The 15,958-nt window shown below is 35.0% G+C and overlaps 1 protein-coding gene across 1 annotated transcript in view; it reads left to right on the top strand.

The window, feature by feature from the left end:
- LOC6054690 (tight junction-associated protein 1) overlaps window positions 1-7,622 on the top strand; it is a 42,216-nt gene extending 34,594 nt beyond the window's left edge. Inside the window, exons 3-4 of the mRNA XM_038259141.1 lie at window positions 1,514-1,597; window positions 7,416-7,622. Of these exons, the coding sequence (XP_038115069.1) occupies window positions 1,514-1,597; window positions 7,416-7,622 (291 nt within the window). The remainder of the gene's footprint in view (window positions 1-1,513; window positions 1,598-7,415) is intronic.
- The last annotated feature ends 8,336 nt before the right edge of the window (window positions 7,623-15,958 follow it).

Raw genomic sequence — 15,958 nt, 5'->3', positions numbered from 1 at the left:
ATTGATAAATTTCACGAATTTCGAGCCGCCAGCGTCAAAAATCACTAACACTTTGTTAGTAATTAAACAAGGGTATTCTTTCGCTTAATTTCACAGAAGATCATATGATTATTTTTATTCCTATATGAGCTTGATAAATCATTTGGAGAAAAATCGTTACAGTTTCACACAAACATAGAATTTCACGGGATATCACGGAAAAAGCTAAATTTCACGGATTTCACGCTGTCCGCGAAACGGTGAAATTGTACTAACCCTAGTTATTTGTGATTGTTTTGAAATAATAATTAATCAAGTATCTTGAACACATTTAAAAATTCCATTTTGTTTATCGTTATATCATTAAGTTAGTCCAGTAGCATTAACGTACCATAAATATGTTTTTAATTCAAACAAAAATCCTTTTAATTTCCTTTCCTTTGCCCACAGATACCTTTAGCATAATTCTATGGCAAAACTATGGTGATTCCAAATGTGCTGTGTCTAATTTATATGACAAGCGGCTAGAACCATTTCGAAGTCTGCGAGTGGCATGGAGGCTGGTTGGTCTGTGATATTTATGGACACTGACAGCGAACACGGTTCAGTCGGGCATGAAAAGGACTTCATTCCATGAATATCACCGCGCTGTCGACGTCGTCGTTACACAATGCGGGACAAGTTTATTGATGCTATTTTGGGTGACAAGAACAATCGCACTAGAACTAGTTAATCTGCGAGGTCATTTGGCAACTCTCTTGGAATACTGGATTATAAATGTTTAAGCTCTTGTTTTAAAAAGTTGATGTTTTGTTGCGATTCAAAACCTAATTCCAAAGGATTTGCTAAATTCACGTTCATTTTCCACGTTATCTAATATTAAACTCTATCCCCCACTTGATACGAGATTGACCTAGATCATTATCGAACATCCATTAATATTCCTGTTTTCATTCGATCCGTCATTTTGAACATCCTCCTCCACCCTGCTATCCATCTGGTCCCAATGTTCGTCACTGTACCCAAAAACCAACCGACGATGAATGGCCAAAAATCAAAATAAATCGTCCGATCCATAAATATGTACACATCAATCAACCTGTTGTTATCCTATGCCCGTGTGCTTTTCCAATAAAGAAAAACTGGAAGTGGGGAAGCTTTCATGTTTTTGGCTTCAAAATGATGACGGCATTGTAGACTGGCGTTTGTCGTCAGTTTGGTTGCATCTTTTCTGATTTGTGACGTCGTTGATATTTGAAAATGTTTTTTAGCCTATGAACTTTGACATTGAAATTTTTTACTCAAATCTGAAAATGAAAATATTTCAAATCTGATTTTATTTGCGCACAAAAAATAAATACCAACACAAACACTGCTACAGCAAAAAAAACAGTCCCAATATCCGGAATTCTCTGCCACAGTTTCAACGCAATCATCGCATCGCTTACGCCAACCATTACCCGGAAATTGCTTCCGAGAAATCTTTTAATTACTTATTTTCTTCTCTCACTTTCCTTCCGTTTTTTTTTGCTAGGAACGCTACAAGACCGACATGAGTGTCGCAATCCAGCTGCTGCAGTGCAAACCGGACAGCTTCGTTTCGCCAAAGCTTTCGTCGGTAAGTTTGTCTCTTTTTTTCTCTCTCTAACTCGAACGGGGAAAACGAAGCTTTTAAAACATGCAAGACCATGAACCGGCCAAGTGTTGCTGCCACGGAACATCTACATTTGGAAATTCTTTAGGAGAAATTTAACCATCTACAACCCAACCCCGTCTTAAGACGTGCTTCGATTTTAAAAAAAATCGCCAAAAATCCATTTTCAACAAATTTTTGATCTTTAAAAAGCATTGGAAAAAAGAACTCTTAAAATTTATGGATTGGAAGTTTTTCTTGTTTTTTTTTTTGTGAGTTTGCCAATGTTTTTAAAAATGTCAATTTTTAGGAGTCAACTTTGACTGTGTTTTTTCCTAACATTTCCTATATTTTAAGTAAAAATAGGAATGCAGTAATTTTTCTAGTGTCCCAGACTATGCCTATACGCATTTTTTCCATTATATAAATGGTGCCATTTGATAGCAGAAATGTGAAAAACTTACAAAAAACTCAAAAAGTAACTGTAAAAATCAGATAAGCAAAATGTAATTATATTAGGTGGTAGAATAGGCCAAACACTACCAAAAACAATCATAAACGAAACAAGACAAATGCAAATTAAAATACTAAAAATTAAACAAGAAAAACATAAAACAAGACAAGCAAAATCTTATTTTTTTTTGAACAAAAGTTGCTCAAAATGACCTCTGAACGCGGGAAAAATAAACTTATCGAAAAATAATTGGGCAGTTGAGGGTTAATCATGCGCAGCGTGTTGAATAATAGTTTATCTTTGAATTCTTTTTTAACTATTTGATCGTTTTGATTTTTTGGTAAACAAAAATCATAATGTTCTGTTTTTTTTTTTTCAAACAGGAATGTTGGTTATAACTTATGAAAATATTTGAGACAGTGATGGTATCGGATAAAGAGCTTAGAATTAATCATTACGATCACGATACGTAAGAATAATCTACCAACAACGAAAGGAATATATTTTTTATCAATGCAATTTGAATAGACGATGACGATCGAGAAATTTCAGGAATTTAGTGTTTTTTAAATAATTTATCCTTCTCTTGGCAAATCCATAGTTAGAATATCCAATTACATAAAAATGAACTATAGTACAAATCATAGTTGAAAGGTACTCCAGAACTCTATTAGCTTATAAGAATTACGAAATTGTGGATTGATTATTTACTAATAAAAACTAATTGAATTGAAAAAAATATATATATATATTTCGATAATTACATATATACACAATAACCTACAATATCACATTTTTATTTAAAATATTTTTTAATGATTTTTTTTCTTATGATCTCATTTTTTAATTAGTTTTGTATGTTTGAAAAAAAAATCAACAAATTTCACAAAATACCGTTTTATTTTAAATACATAAATTTTGTAATTTTTCCTACATTTTAAGTGTATAATATTAAAATTTTCACAGAATATAAAACAACTTTCATTTATAAAATTTGCAGTGTGGGAATCAATCATCGCGGAATATTGAGATTTTCACTCTTTTACCATTTTACGCGAAAAATATTAACGTTTTTCGACAAAACACTGTATATTTAACGAAAATGCTCACTTAACATTTCAATTTTAGAATTTAATTTATGTGTTACATATGATACCGGACAATTATGCTTTTGAAAAATGGCTATTTTTCGAAAAAAATCATATTTTTGATTTTTCAAAAATAATGTTTTGATGCATAATCAAACATGCATTCGAAAATGACTTCTGATTTTTTTTTTTTTTTGAGAGAGTGCACTTTTTTCAAGTTACAGGAAATTAAATGCCAATTTTTTAGATTATTTTCAGATGTATAAAAAAATCAAATCAATAGTTTCCGAGATACCACGAGTTAAAAGATGAATTCTGTTTTGTTGACACCTAGAAAAATATTTTTTTTAACAAAATATAAAATTTAAACTTAAAGCGGTTGTATCTAAACAGCGCATCAATCAAAAACATCAAAGATAGAATAATTTAGGGCTGCTTTTCCTTCATGAAATCTTTTTTAAATTGATTCAAAAACTTAATATTTTTTGAAAAAAAAAAGTTGCCTCAGGATGGTAGTCATCATTGCCATCATATTTGGTGGCAAAATTATCTGGCATCTAAAATTAATACTACAAATTGTTTTGACATTTTTTTTTTTTGCAAAACATTATTTTTTAATTCACATCTCAGTTACCAGCAGCGATGGCATAATCATCATCAAAAGAAAATCTCTGGACGTTCATCCTCTCTCGCGCACGAAAGATCGGTAAAAAGAATCTAAAAAAATCATCATCTTGATTATTCGGTGGAACATCTTTTTCACTATTACACATGCAAGTGTAACGTCACACGTCGAAAAATGGCCACATTTTGTAGATGGACAATGTGTGTAAACAAAGTGAAATAAATATAATTAAGAGCGAGTTTTTCACCGATGTGAAACAGGTCGTATCGAGGTGCTCCGATTTGGATGAAACTTTCAGCGTTTGTTTGTCTATGCTTGAGATGAACTCATGCCAAATATGAGCTCTCTACGACAAAGGGAAACGGGCATTGAAGTTTGAGGTCCAAAACACATGAAAATCTTAAAATTGCTCGCATTTCCGTAAAACTTCATCAATTCCAACTCTCTAAGATGCATTCAAATGGTCTTTCGAAGCCCTTCAAAATGTGCTATAGACATCCAGGATTGGTTTAACTTTTTCTCATAGCTTTTGCAATTTACTGTTAAAAATTGATTTTTTTAAAACCTTAATATCTTTTTGCAACAGCCTCCAACACCCATACTCCCATAGGTCAAAAGAAAGGTAATTTCATGGACTATAAGCTTACGGTATTAACTTTTTGGCCAATCGCAGTTTTCTCATAGTTTTACGATTTTTCTAAAACAAACATTTTACAACGTTAGTTTTTGCTCTGTAGGCCTCCATAGCGGCACTTTTTGGTCTCAATTTTGACATATTCGGAATCCTCAGAAAATTTTACATTAGATTGAGGTGTTGGAATTTTGAATTTGATTGGAAAAAATGGCATTTAGAATTAATTAAAATATTATTCAGAATTTTGTCGGATTAGGGGTAAACAAATTTTCGCCTACTTGATACAGCATTTGACATATTGATCATAGGGTAAATAAGATCTATTTCTTTTTTCAAAAATGTTTTATTTAATTATTTTTCGAATCAAAATTACAATTCCAATACTTCTAACTTACGTGAAATTGACCGAGGATTACGAATATGACAAAATTGAGACCAAAAAGTTCCGTCTTCTTGGCCTACAGGGCAAAAACTAACGTTGTAAAATGTTTGTTTTAGAAAAATCGTAAAACTATGAGAAAAACTGCGATTGGCCAAAAAGTTAATACCGTAAGCTTATAGTCCATGAAATTACCTATCTTTTGACCTATGGGAGTATGGGTGTTGGAGGCTGTTGCAAAAAGATATTAAGGTTTTAAAAAAAATCAATTTTTAACAGTAATTTGCAAAAGCTATGAGAAAAATTTAAACCAATCCTGGATGTCTATAGCACATTTTGAAGGGCTTCAAAAGACCATTTGAATGCATCTTAGAGAGTTGGAATTGATGAAGTTTTACGGAAATGCGAGCAATTTTAAGATTTTTCATGTGTTTTGGACCTCAAACTTCAATGCCCGTTTTACCCCACTTCCCTTTGTCGTAGAGGGCTCATATTTGGCATTAGTTCATCTCATGCATAGACAAACAAACGCTGAAAGTTTCATGCAATCGGAGCACCTCGATACGACCTCTAGAACAAACCGAGCAGAATCTACAAATACTGCCTCTTAAGTGGTGTTGACAAGGAAATTCACAAAAAATCATCAACAGATTGATTTTCTTGGAGAATTTCGGGAGCGATTTTCTTTTGCGTGATTTGCCTCCTCTCTCTTTCGCGGGTGAATAAAGTTCGCAAGTGAAATAGATTTAAAAAAACTAACAATATAAAAATAACGAGAATTTTATCCTCTTACGTGTACTTAAAAAACTGATTAAACCTTTAAAAATACCGTGAAAATCTATAGAAAATTTTGCCCTATTTGATACCCATACTGCAAATTATGAATGTGTACTTTAAAAAATGTATTTTGTATCTTATCTTACACTTGAAAAATTTATTATAGGGGAGAGTGAGGAGACTTGATCCCTAGCCTATGTTTTGTCAGTAATTAGGTAAAAAAATTAGCATTGTTCTACAAAGTTGTGTGTGGAATGGATTCAAACTCATTGTGGAAAACAGAGAAAAAATAAAACAAAAAGTTCGGATTTAGTCACACACATTTTTAAGAAAGTTCTGCAAAAAACCTCCTAGAGATCTCTTTTCGTTGTTTTGATATGTAAAGAAAACATTTCAAATTTATTTAAAAAAAATGTTAATGCATGAATTGCTGCTAAATTTATGAACTACAAGACCCTCACGTATTTGACGTTAAATTTATCGTCGTACTATTTCTACAACCAATTGTTTAAAAAAGTACAATTAGGGAGACTTGCGACCTTGCATTTTTACAGTCACTGTAATCAGCCTTGAGCTTATTTGGTTGGCTTGGTATTTCGTACATGGTTTACTTTACTATAGTTGTAGAAGACTTTCTGCAGTTTGGCTTTTAAAAACATGCTCGATTTTGGTGTTAAAAAGAATATTTTAGGTTTTTAAATATTTTACTTACTGATGATGTGCAAATTGCTGTAACTGATAGAAAATCAATAGTTTGGAAGAATAAGTAACATATTGATTAAGATTTCTTCAAAGTGTTGAAATGGAGATCAAGTTACTCCTAACATTTTGAAAATGCCAGTTTAATTTTTTTTAGACGCTTGGCTCAAAGAATTCATCAGATTAAATACGCTTATCAGCATAGTATTTTCACGCTTATCAGCATAGGTTTCTTAAGCTTTCAATTCATGCTAAAAGTTTATAGTTTGGGGTTAAATTAAGAGATACAAAAAGGGGATCAAGACTCGTCACAGTACAAAGTACCACGTCATTCGATTTTTGATGAATAAGTTCATGTTTAAAAATATCTTTAATATAGTTATCGTCGGATCAAATGGCTCAAAAAAAACTTTTTAAGCATATTTATAACGTGAAATTGTCTCAGGATTGCGAATTCGATAGAATTATCTCCAGAAATAGGATCTAAGACGTTTCCCGAGAAAAAATTTAGGCCTGAAAAAATCACCTAAAGAAAATACGTCTATTTTAAATGTAAAACTGCCTTACCCAAACCGTTCTCAGTCTGAAATGGTAATTCCAGATGTCTTCTAAAAGCTCCAGGTAGAATTGAGTTGATATCTGGATGGGACACCTTTTTATTTGAGTTTCAAAATTGTGCTAGGTATTATTTCACTAAACTGCGGATGACCTCCATTTAGATTTAACCAATTGTGACGCTTCACCTTTAATGTTTTGCATTCTTTTAGCACTTTCAGGTAATTTTTGAATATTGATTTTTTTAAATTTTGCCTTAGTTACAGGCATTTTAAATTTTTGACGTTGAAAATCGTAAACTTTGTGTCCCGATCCCATTGACATAGAGTTCTCATATTTGGCCCAGATGCTAGATTTTATAGTCCAAACAATCCTTGAAATTTTCAGGCAAAATGGTGAGGTTGATGCGAGATGGGTATGCTTTTTATGAAATTTTTTTTCAACAATAATGTTATGTTATTTATTGCAATTTTTGAATAACTATCCTTTCGTTACTAGGAAACAACACAAACTAACTATCAGGCAGTCCCAGAGAAATTCTCATCATTCATGCTTCCATTTTCTTCTTTTTCTCCTTCCCCGTCTGTTGCAGCTTCCGATCGAGATCCAGTCGAAGGTCGCCACGTACATGCGGCTCGACACCAACTCCCACTCGGACTCGGAGGGCAGCACCAGCGGCGTCGGGGTGGCCACGGCCAGCTCCTACCACGTGCTGCCCGCCTCGGACAGCCCGCCGCCGATGTGCCCGTTCCCGCCCACCGCCATGGTCTACTCGATGCGGGGCATTGGTAAGTGTTAGTGCTCCCAGGGGAAAAACGGTGTAGCGGTTGCATACAAACAGTTCTACCTCCTACTTCTTCCGTGTTGATTTGAAAACTCTTTACTCTACTTTCTTTCTTTGTTTCTTTTATTTTCTCTTATTATTCCTGGATTGGATTGGTTTGGTTTGGTTTTACGGAATGGTGTGTGCTGCTTCCGTGCTCTCGTATGGTATTGAGTTGCACCCCCAACCCCTTCGGGTGGTATTCCACTGCAGATATGCTACTACAGAATTCATCCTCTCGACGTTTTTTTTTTTTTGTTCAACTGGACCTGATACCTGTTCCTGCTGGCTGTTGTTGTTGTCCGCTACAATGCACCCAATATACGTAAACGATCCTTTGTAAAGGTTTTCTTTCAGAAGTACAGAGAGAGAGAGAACGAAACTTCATGAGATTGTTTGCGCACTGATTTCATTTGTAAAGAGTCGATTGCTATGATGCTTAAAGGAGCAATTCAAAAAAGGATTAGACTGCACGAACATTGCCACTGTATGTTGCTTGTTCCTTCACTAGTATGAAACTATGGAACTTGAAGTATTTTTTTATTATTTACCAAAAGAGTGTGGATTTCTTTTCCATAATTCTTTCATAAGGATCTCGTATCATTATTTTTTCCACCCTTTTAAATAAATTCGTAAGAAAGTGAAAATTAAAATTTGCCATAATTAAGCCGTAATAAATCTCCGGTGTGCTCTCTAACGCTCCCAACGAAACCCATCTGTTAGATGCCATTCTTGAAAACAGAAGCTTTTTGCTCATATTTTTCACTTCCTTGCTAGCTCGTTCAATTTTGCTTCACACTTTCCCTTCCAAGTTTTTTCCACCATCCCCTACCATTGCGCACTGCAACGGTAGCATCAACAGCAGCAGCAGCAGCCACCGGTTCTCCAGCTTTCATCCCGTTATAATTTCCATTGTTTTTCCCCCGCGGCCAAATGAAGCTTTGCATTTTCCTACCCCCTTCTGCACCGGAGCTTTCCACTTTTGGATTTTTCTTCTACGTGGTACTGTAGTCTGTAGCAAGCAGCTGTAACTAGAGAAAGCTTCTTCTTTTCCTGGCCCCATGTGCTAGCAAAAGTCGACGATCCTGGGTGGCAAAAACCACTGAAAGTGGGGTGGTGGGAGGGTGGAAGTACAATTAATAGGGAAAATGCGCGAAAACTGCACGTATGCTTTTCTTACCCGTTCCTTTGAAATAAAAATAGTGGAAGAAAAATCTTGGCCAGAAGGTGAAGGGAGCAAAAGCAGCAATGGTATACACATGTACATCGAGGCAAAACTTCACGGAAAATATGAACCTCCCTTTGGGAAAAGGAAGTGAAAAACACCTGCACCAGTTCCAACCAGACAAACGAGAAAAAAAAGAAAAAACACACACAGCGAGAAACACGTTTGTAGCGAGCTTATATGCACAACATACACTTTCCCACCCAGTTTAAGGTCCTTTTTGCGGGTTATGGATGCTTGTTTAGATGCATAAGTTGCTTTTCATTTTAAAATAAAATTTAATTAACGCTAATGACGGACGGGTTTGAATAAACCAGAAATTCATCCAATCATGTGCCGTCGTCACGGGGCTTGTGAGTGTTGTTAGTGACGCGTTTGGGAACATTTGCTGGTGGATTTGTTGCATGATGTGAACCGTCAACCGTGATCGTTTGTGTTTATTAGTTTGTTATGGTGAAAACAAAAACAAAAACAAAAACAAAAACAAAAACAAAAACAAAAACAAAAACAAAAACAAAAACAAAAACAAAAACAAAAACAAAAACAAAAACAAAAACAAAAACAAAAACAAAAACAAAAACAAAAACAAAAACAAAAACAAAAACAAAAACAAAAACAAAAACAAAAACAAAAACAAAAACAAAAACAAAAACAAAAACAAAAACAAAAACAAAAACAAAAACAAAAACAAAAACAAAAACAAAAACAAAAACAAAAACAAAAACAAAAACAAAAAAAAAACAAAAACAAAAACAAAAACAAAAACAAAAACAAAAACAAAAACAAAAACAAAAACAAAAACAAAAACAAAAACAAAAACAAAAACAAAAACAAAAACAAAAACAAAAACAAAAACAAAAACAAAAACAAAAACAAAAACAAAAACAAAAACAAAAACAAAAACAAAAACAAAAACAAAAAAAAACAAAAACAAAAACAAAAACAAAAACAAAAACAAAAACAAAAACAAAAACAAAAACAAAAAGTAGTTATGTCACAGACATAACCGGAATGGCGTAGACTACGTAAAGTTTTGAGATGTGGACATTGAGTTTTCCATATCTTAATTTTGAAGAATTAGCTAGATACTTGAAATACATTAACGGAATAAGATCGTAAATGGGAGATGGACCCCCCGACCAAACAGAACTTAACACTCCAGTCAACTTTACTGTCATGTAACCATACTTTGAATGTGTTGGTAAATCTTTGACTAGAAAGCCTTATTTAAACAATGGAAACATTGAATGGAGGAGAGAAAAACGAAAAACGATTTTTTCGCGAACCGAATGAAAATTTGGTACCATAATGTGGGGGATAGAGGGGTTCAGAAAGCTGTGCAATCCGTCACCCCCGAAGACCAACACTAGTTCCTGAAAGGCATTTCACCGACTCATCACGGGTGGGACGAGAGACGGGGAGTTAGGCAAACAATTTGGAATTGGACACGACGCAATTCTTTTAGAAGCGCTCGCCGCGAATGCGACGAGCTAGTTGTTGTTTCACAACCACGGCTTGACCCACGAGAGGCAACTGTTCGGCGAGAAGGCAGCTCCGGGTGGGACGAGGGACGGGGGGTGAGGCAACTCTGAAGAGTTGGGAAATCCTCACCCCCTACCACGAAAGATCCAAACGGTCCGGCCATCGAGAGGCAACTGGCTGACGGTGACGACGAGAAGGCGATGCGCGCTTCTTTTCCAGTTCTGGTTCCTCTCTCCTGCTGCTGCTGCTCTGGGCTGAGCTTTCCTGCTGCTGCTGCTGCTGCTGCTGCCGGTCCGACGTCTGAGACGTGAATGATAGAATGGGCTCTGGCGCGCGTTCTTATATAGCCTCTCGGCCCGCTACTTCCCCTCCTTTTTCGCGACCGACACTCGGTCGCGTTGCTCGGATGATTTTCCCCTCAAAATAGGTACTTGACATTCCCGTCCGTGAGTGGGAAGCGCTCATTTTGCTTGCAAAATCTGTGCATTTTGAAAAAATTTTAAAAGATTCAATTGTTTCAATAGTTATACTATTTTGCCAACAATGAAAGTTTTATAGCAAATTGCTGAATAATTTTCGAATCGATTGGAACATAAATCGTGTCGATTCGATTAGAGGGAAGGAAGATATAAGCGTTTGACGGATGACGCAGTAATCCAGGGCCTTCGGCCCGGGTTTTTTGGAATGACACCCCAGTACCTTCGACAAAGACGTAAGTCTACGTCAAAACAAAAACTCTTTACTCTTTACTTTTTACTCTTTACTCTTTACTCTTTACTCTTTACTCTTTACTCTTTACTCTTTACTCTTTACTCTTTACTCTTTACTCTTTACTCTTTACTCTTTACTCTTTACTCTTTACTCTTTACTCTTTACTCTTTACTCTTTACTCTTTACTCTTTACTATTTACTCTTTACTCTTTACTCTTTACTCTTTACTCTTTACTCTTTACTCTTTACTCTTTACTCTTTACTCTTTACTCTTTACTCTTTACTCTTTACTCTTTACTCTTTACTCTTTACTCTTTACTCTTTACTCTTTACTCTTTACTCTTTACTCTTTACTCTTTACTCTTTACTCTTTACTCTTTACTCTTTACTCTTTACTCTTTACTCTTTACTCTTTACTCTTTACTCTTTACTCTTTACTCTTTACTCTTTACTCTTTACTCTTTACTCTTTACTCTTTACTCTTTACTCTTACTCTTTACTCTTTACTCTTTACTCTTTACTCTTTACTCTTTACTCTTTACTCTTTACTCTTTACTCTTTACTCTTTACTCTTTACTCTTTACTCTTTACTCTTTACTCTTTACTCTTTACTCTTTACTCTTTACTCTTTACTCTTTACTCTTTACTCTTTACTCTTTACTCTTTACTCTTTACTCTTTACTCTTTACTCTTTACTCTTTACTCTTTACTCTTTACTCTTTACTCTTTACTCTTTACTCTTTACTCTTTACTCTTTACTCTTTACTCTTACTCTTTACTCTTTACTCTTTACTCTTTACTCTTTACTCTTTACTCTTTACTCTTTACTCTTTACTCTTTACTCTTTACTCTTTACTCTTTACTCTTTACTCTTTACTCTTTACTCTTTACTCTTTACTCTTTACTCTTTACTCTTTACTCTTTACTCTCTAAACACTCTACTCTAAACACCAATCTCTAAGCTCTAAACTCTAATCCCATAACATAAAACAATAAACAAATTAAATGAAACACAAAACTTAAACACAACAAAAAACGCAAAAACACTTAACATCAGGGATGCAATAACAGAAAAAAATCTTTTTTGCTCGTGAACTCTTTGCAAAACAGAGAGAAGCCTACCCAAGTAACATTTTTCAACCAACTAGCCACCACCTAGTTTTATTGAGGTTTTATAGTAACATCTTGATTGCTTGCAAGTTTTATGTTGGCTTTCACAGCAACCAATAAGCATGAGATGATTTAATGGTTCTGTAAAGGTTTTATGCCTCGGACATAAAACCTGTTGGCAATAAAAGCCAAATGGCTTTCAATTAGGTTTTATTAAAGTTTAAAATCAAGACTAACATTTCAAACGGGCCAAACATTCAATATTACGCCCTTTTGAAATGTTAGTCTTGATTAACATTTTTAGAAAATATTGTTTTCGAAAAGATCGGAAAATTTCACGAATGTTTCATATTTTAACATTATAAATCGGACCATTAGTTGCTGATATATCGACATTAGAAAATGGTGGATTGTTAGGGTGAGACTTAAAAAACATCAATTTTCCTGTTTTTAAACCTATGCATGGCAATATCTCAGCAACTAAAGGTCGTATCAACAAAGTCCGAAGAAGCAAAATATAGAGAAATTTCTCAGCTTTTCAAAATTTTTGTTTTCAAATGTGGGTAAACATGGGCATTATTTTTAAAAAATCAATAACTGCGACTCATTTTAAAAAGTTTCCAAAAAATGGCTATAACTTGAAAACGGTGCACTTTATCAAATTTCACTGGAGTACTTTTTGATTGCAAATTCAATTTTACATCGAAAAATGAAATTGAAAAAATTTTGCGACCATTATTTCGATTTTTTGAAAAAAATGTATTGATTCAAAAAAATCATAACTCGGTCAAAGATTTTTTGCCCATTCTGGAAATTTCTAAAAAGTTGTCATTTAATCTCCTCTAAAACATATAAAAAAAATTAAAAATAGTGTTTGTTGCAAATCAATTTTTAGTGACAAAAAGTGAAATGTAAAATCACCAAATTTTTATTTACAGTGTTTTATTTTTTTTTTCAGTGTAGTCCATATCCATACCTACAACTTTGCCAAAGACACCAAATCGATCAAAAAATTCCTTCAAAAGATACAGATTTTTGAATTTTCACATATCATTTTTGTATGGACAGCTGCCAAATTTGTATGGAAAATTATATGAACGAACCAATGATGCAAAATGGCTTCTTTGGGCATACCGAAGGCACCAAAAAAGTTTCAGCCGGATTAAAAAATACAAAAAAAATCGAATGACCGAAATCTCAGAGAATTGTTCACATACAAAGCGAATGAAGTCAAAATTGAACAAAGATCGAACCAAGTTTTTTTGCGCGTAGCTTTAAACAAAACAAAGGAACTCGGCAAACTCGCAAACAAAATGTTTGCAGTCTGACGTGTGAGTTTGTTTGTCATAGTCTATTACCTCATTAAAATAATAAGCCGGCAACAGATCGTAAAGAGACTTAATTTTTTTTATTAGAAAGGCTGAATTGCATTTCAGGCTGCTTCAGAATTTAAAAGAATTTGAACATATTAGAACCATTTTTGACACAAACTCCACGTTTGTCTGAAGTTTAAATTGAGTGGAACTAAATCTTTCAGTTTGTTTACACACTAAAATCATAGTAATTTGCACCTGATTTTGCCTCATTCACCATCACTTCATTGAGTTTGCACCGGCTTTTCCATTTTTTTCATCCCTTTTCTTCTCAATCAACACAATACAACTCCCCCGGCAGGCGACGCCGCCGTTTTGTGTCACTCTCACTAAAGTCGCGGAATGCAATGGAATGGAACAGAACAGAACAATACCATTCTGGGCGAGTGTGTGTGTGTGTGCGTTTGTACCATTGTGACAGAGAGAGAGAGAGAAAGGGACTCTGTAGGAGGAAAAAACGCTGGAGGTGCTTTTTCCGGACAAACAAAAGCACGGCTGCAGCGAAAGCACCTTTTCATCGCAAAGTTGATTCAAACCGTTTTGGAGAGGGTGGGGGGAGTTCGCGCAGTTGACAGACACGCGAAAGCCAAATGTTTTTTTTGTGACCCGGTTGGAGTCAGCTCAATATTATGGTCTATAGAGAAATGGGAAGTCTCTTTAGTGAGTCATTTTGATTTCATCGAAATCAAACAATTTTATTGCACTCGATGATATTCAGCATTCTAGCCTGTATCAGAATGTAAAGATTGCGCAAATAATTGTCTAAATTGTTCACCTAGGCGACATTTTCCCTGATCAACCAACACCACATTAATTGGAAAATCCGACGTCACACCATCCACCCCGTCGAAAGCAACAACCATTTTGGCAACTGGTTCGAATTTCGAAGTGCTGTGTTGCCGCGGTTGGCTTGTTCGCTAATTTGCCGATATATTTGGCCTATGTATGCATCTGATGTTGGCCATGCTGGCTGGTGCCACAATGGCCAAGCTCAATTTTCATAATAATAATCCTCGTGCACAGTGGTTTTGGCTTTGGCATGATTATGGTGGACGTGTTTTGTCTACCACGATTCTGTGGATATGTGATCCTTCCAGTGGAGAAATGTTTTGTTCTGTTTGTATTGGCTAGTATTGGGGACATGGAAATGTGCTAGCTTATTTTATGTAATTGAACATCCAGCTAGAAAGTTCATATGGCAAATTAGTTCGAGATTATGAACACAGAACAAAGTTTTTATTTATTTATCATTTCCACTATTTAAACTGATTTTAGATTATCCAATAAAATCGATACAAAATCATAAAAAGTTGCTCGAGACCCCCAACGAAATATTAGGATTCACCCCGATAATGATTGTGTTTTTTCCAGCAGGGTTGCAAAGACATCAAACTATCAACTTTTAGCAAATGCAATTATCAAGTCTGAATACTCATGCTTCAGATACAACTGCTCTTCTTTCCGTATTGATACTCTCAGCACTGCACAGCTTAAAAAGTAGTAATCCAGCTGCGTGTAAAACACCTGGGTGTAAAATAGATATTGCATTATTTTATGCAATTTTATGTAATTTTACACCCTGAAATATGTAGCCCATCAGTATGGGAAACCTACTTGACTGAAATGTCAAGCTCATATATGCGTGTATCCTAACAGCTCTCCATCGGTCTGATGGCCGAGTGGGCTAAGGCGCCAGTCCTTACTATTGGTGCTGGGTATGAATCCCGTCGGTTGCAACTTTTTTTTGTGTGTGCAAATATTGTACATGCAGTGTGTAATATTAAGTGTTTATGTTGACGAAGGTGATGTGCATGCTTTTGCATGCGAATTTACCATTGGTTTTTTTGCTGTGTGAACATACACCCAACTGGCAGTCGCATGATTGTGATGCATGGCGGCATGAAAGTATATCAGAATCTGCATGAAAACTGTCCTCATGCATTTTTTTGCGATATAGGGGTATGACATTTTTGCCCGTTACCGACAATTATCGACATTACTGACAGCTTTTGGTTGTATTTCACCAAAAAAAACCCTTCACAGAACGAGGATTGAACCACCAACATCTTGGATATTGATCCGACACGCTACCACCGCGCCATGAACGCTTGATGAAAAGTGAGTGAAAGAGCACCAACATATGCTTGTCTTTGGAGTGTGGCTCGGGGACGGGCCAGCATTATATGTGTTGGTGAGAACTGCAGATCGCTGAAATTTTTACAAGCGGGAAAAAATGATCTACGGGCCTTTTTGCAGAAAATGTTATAAAATGTGAAATTTTCTGCAGCAAATCCAATGTTGCAGATTTTGAGATATATTTTTCCTTTGGATGTAGCCAAACACGTTTGGCTACTTGCGATTGATATTCTTCTTTTCTCTCTCATTCCTGCTTTCACGATCATCCAACGCTA

Source organism: Culex quinquefasciatus, chromosome 3 (assembly GCF_015732765.1).
Source record: "Culex quinquefasciatus strain JHB chromosome 3, VPISU_Cqui_1.0_pri_paternal, whole genome shotgun sequence".
NCBI lineage: Eukaryota > Metazoa > Arthropoda > Insecta > Diptera > Culicidae > Culex > Culex quinquefasciatus.
This window is presented reverse-complemented; position numbering and strand designations above follow the sequence as displayed.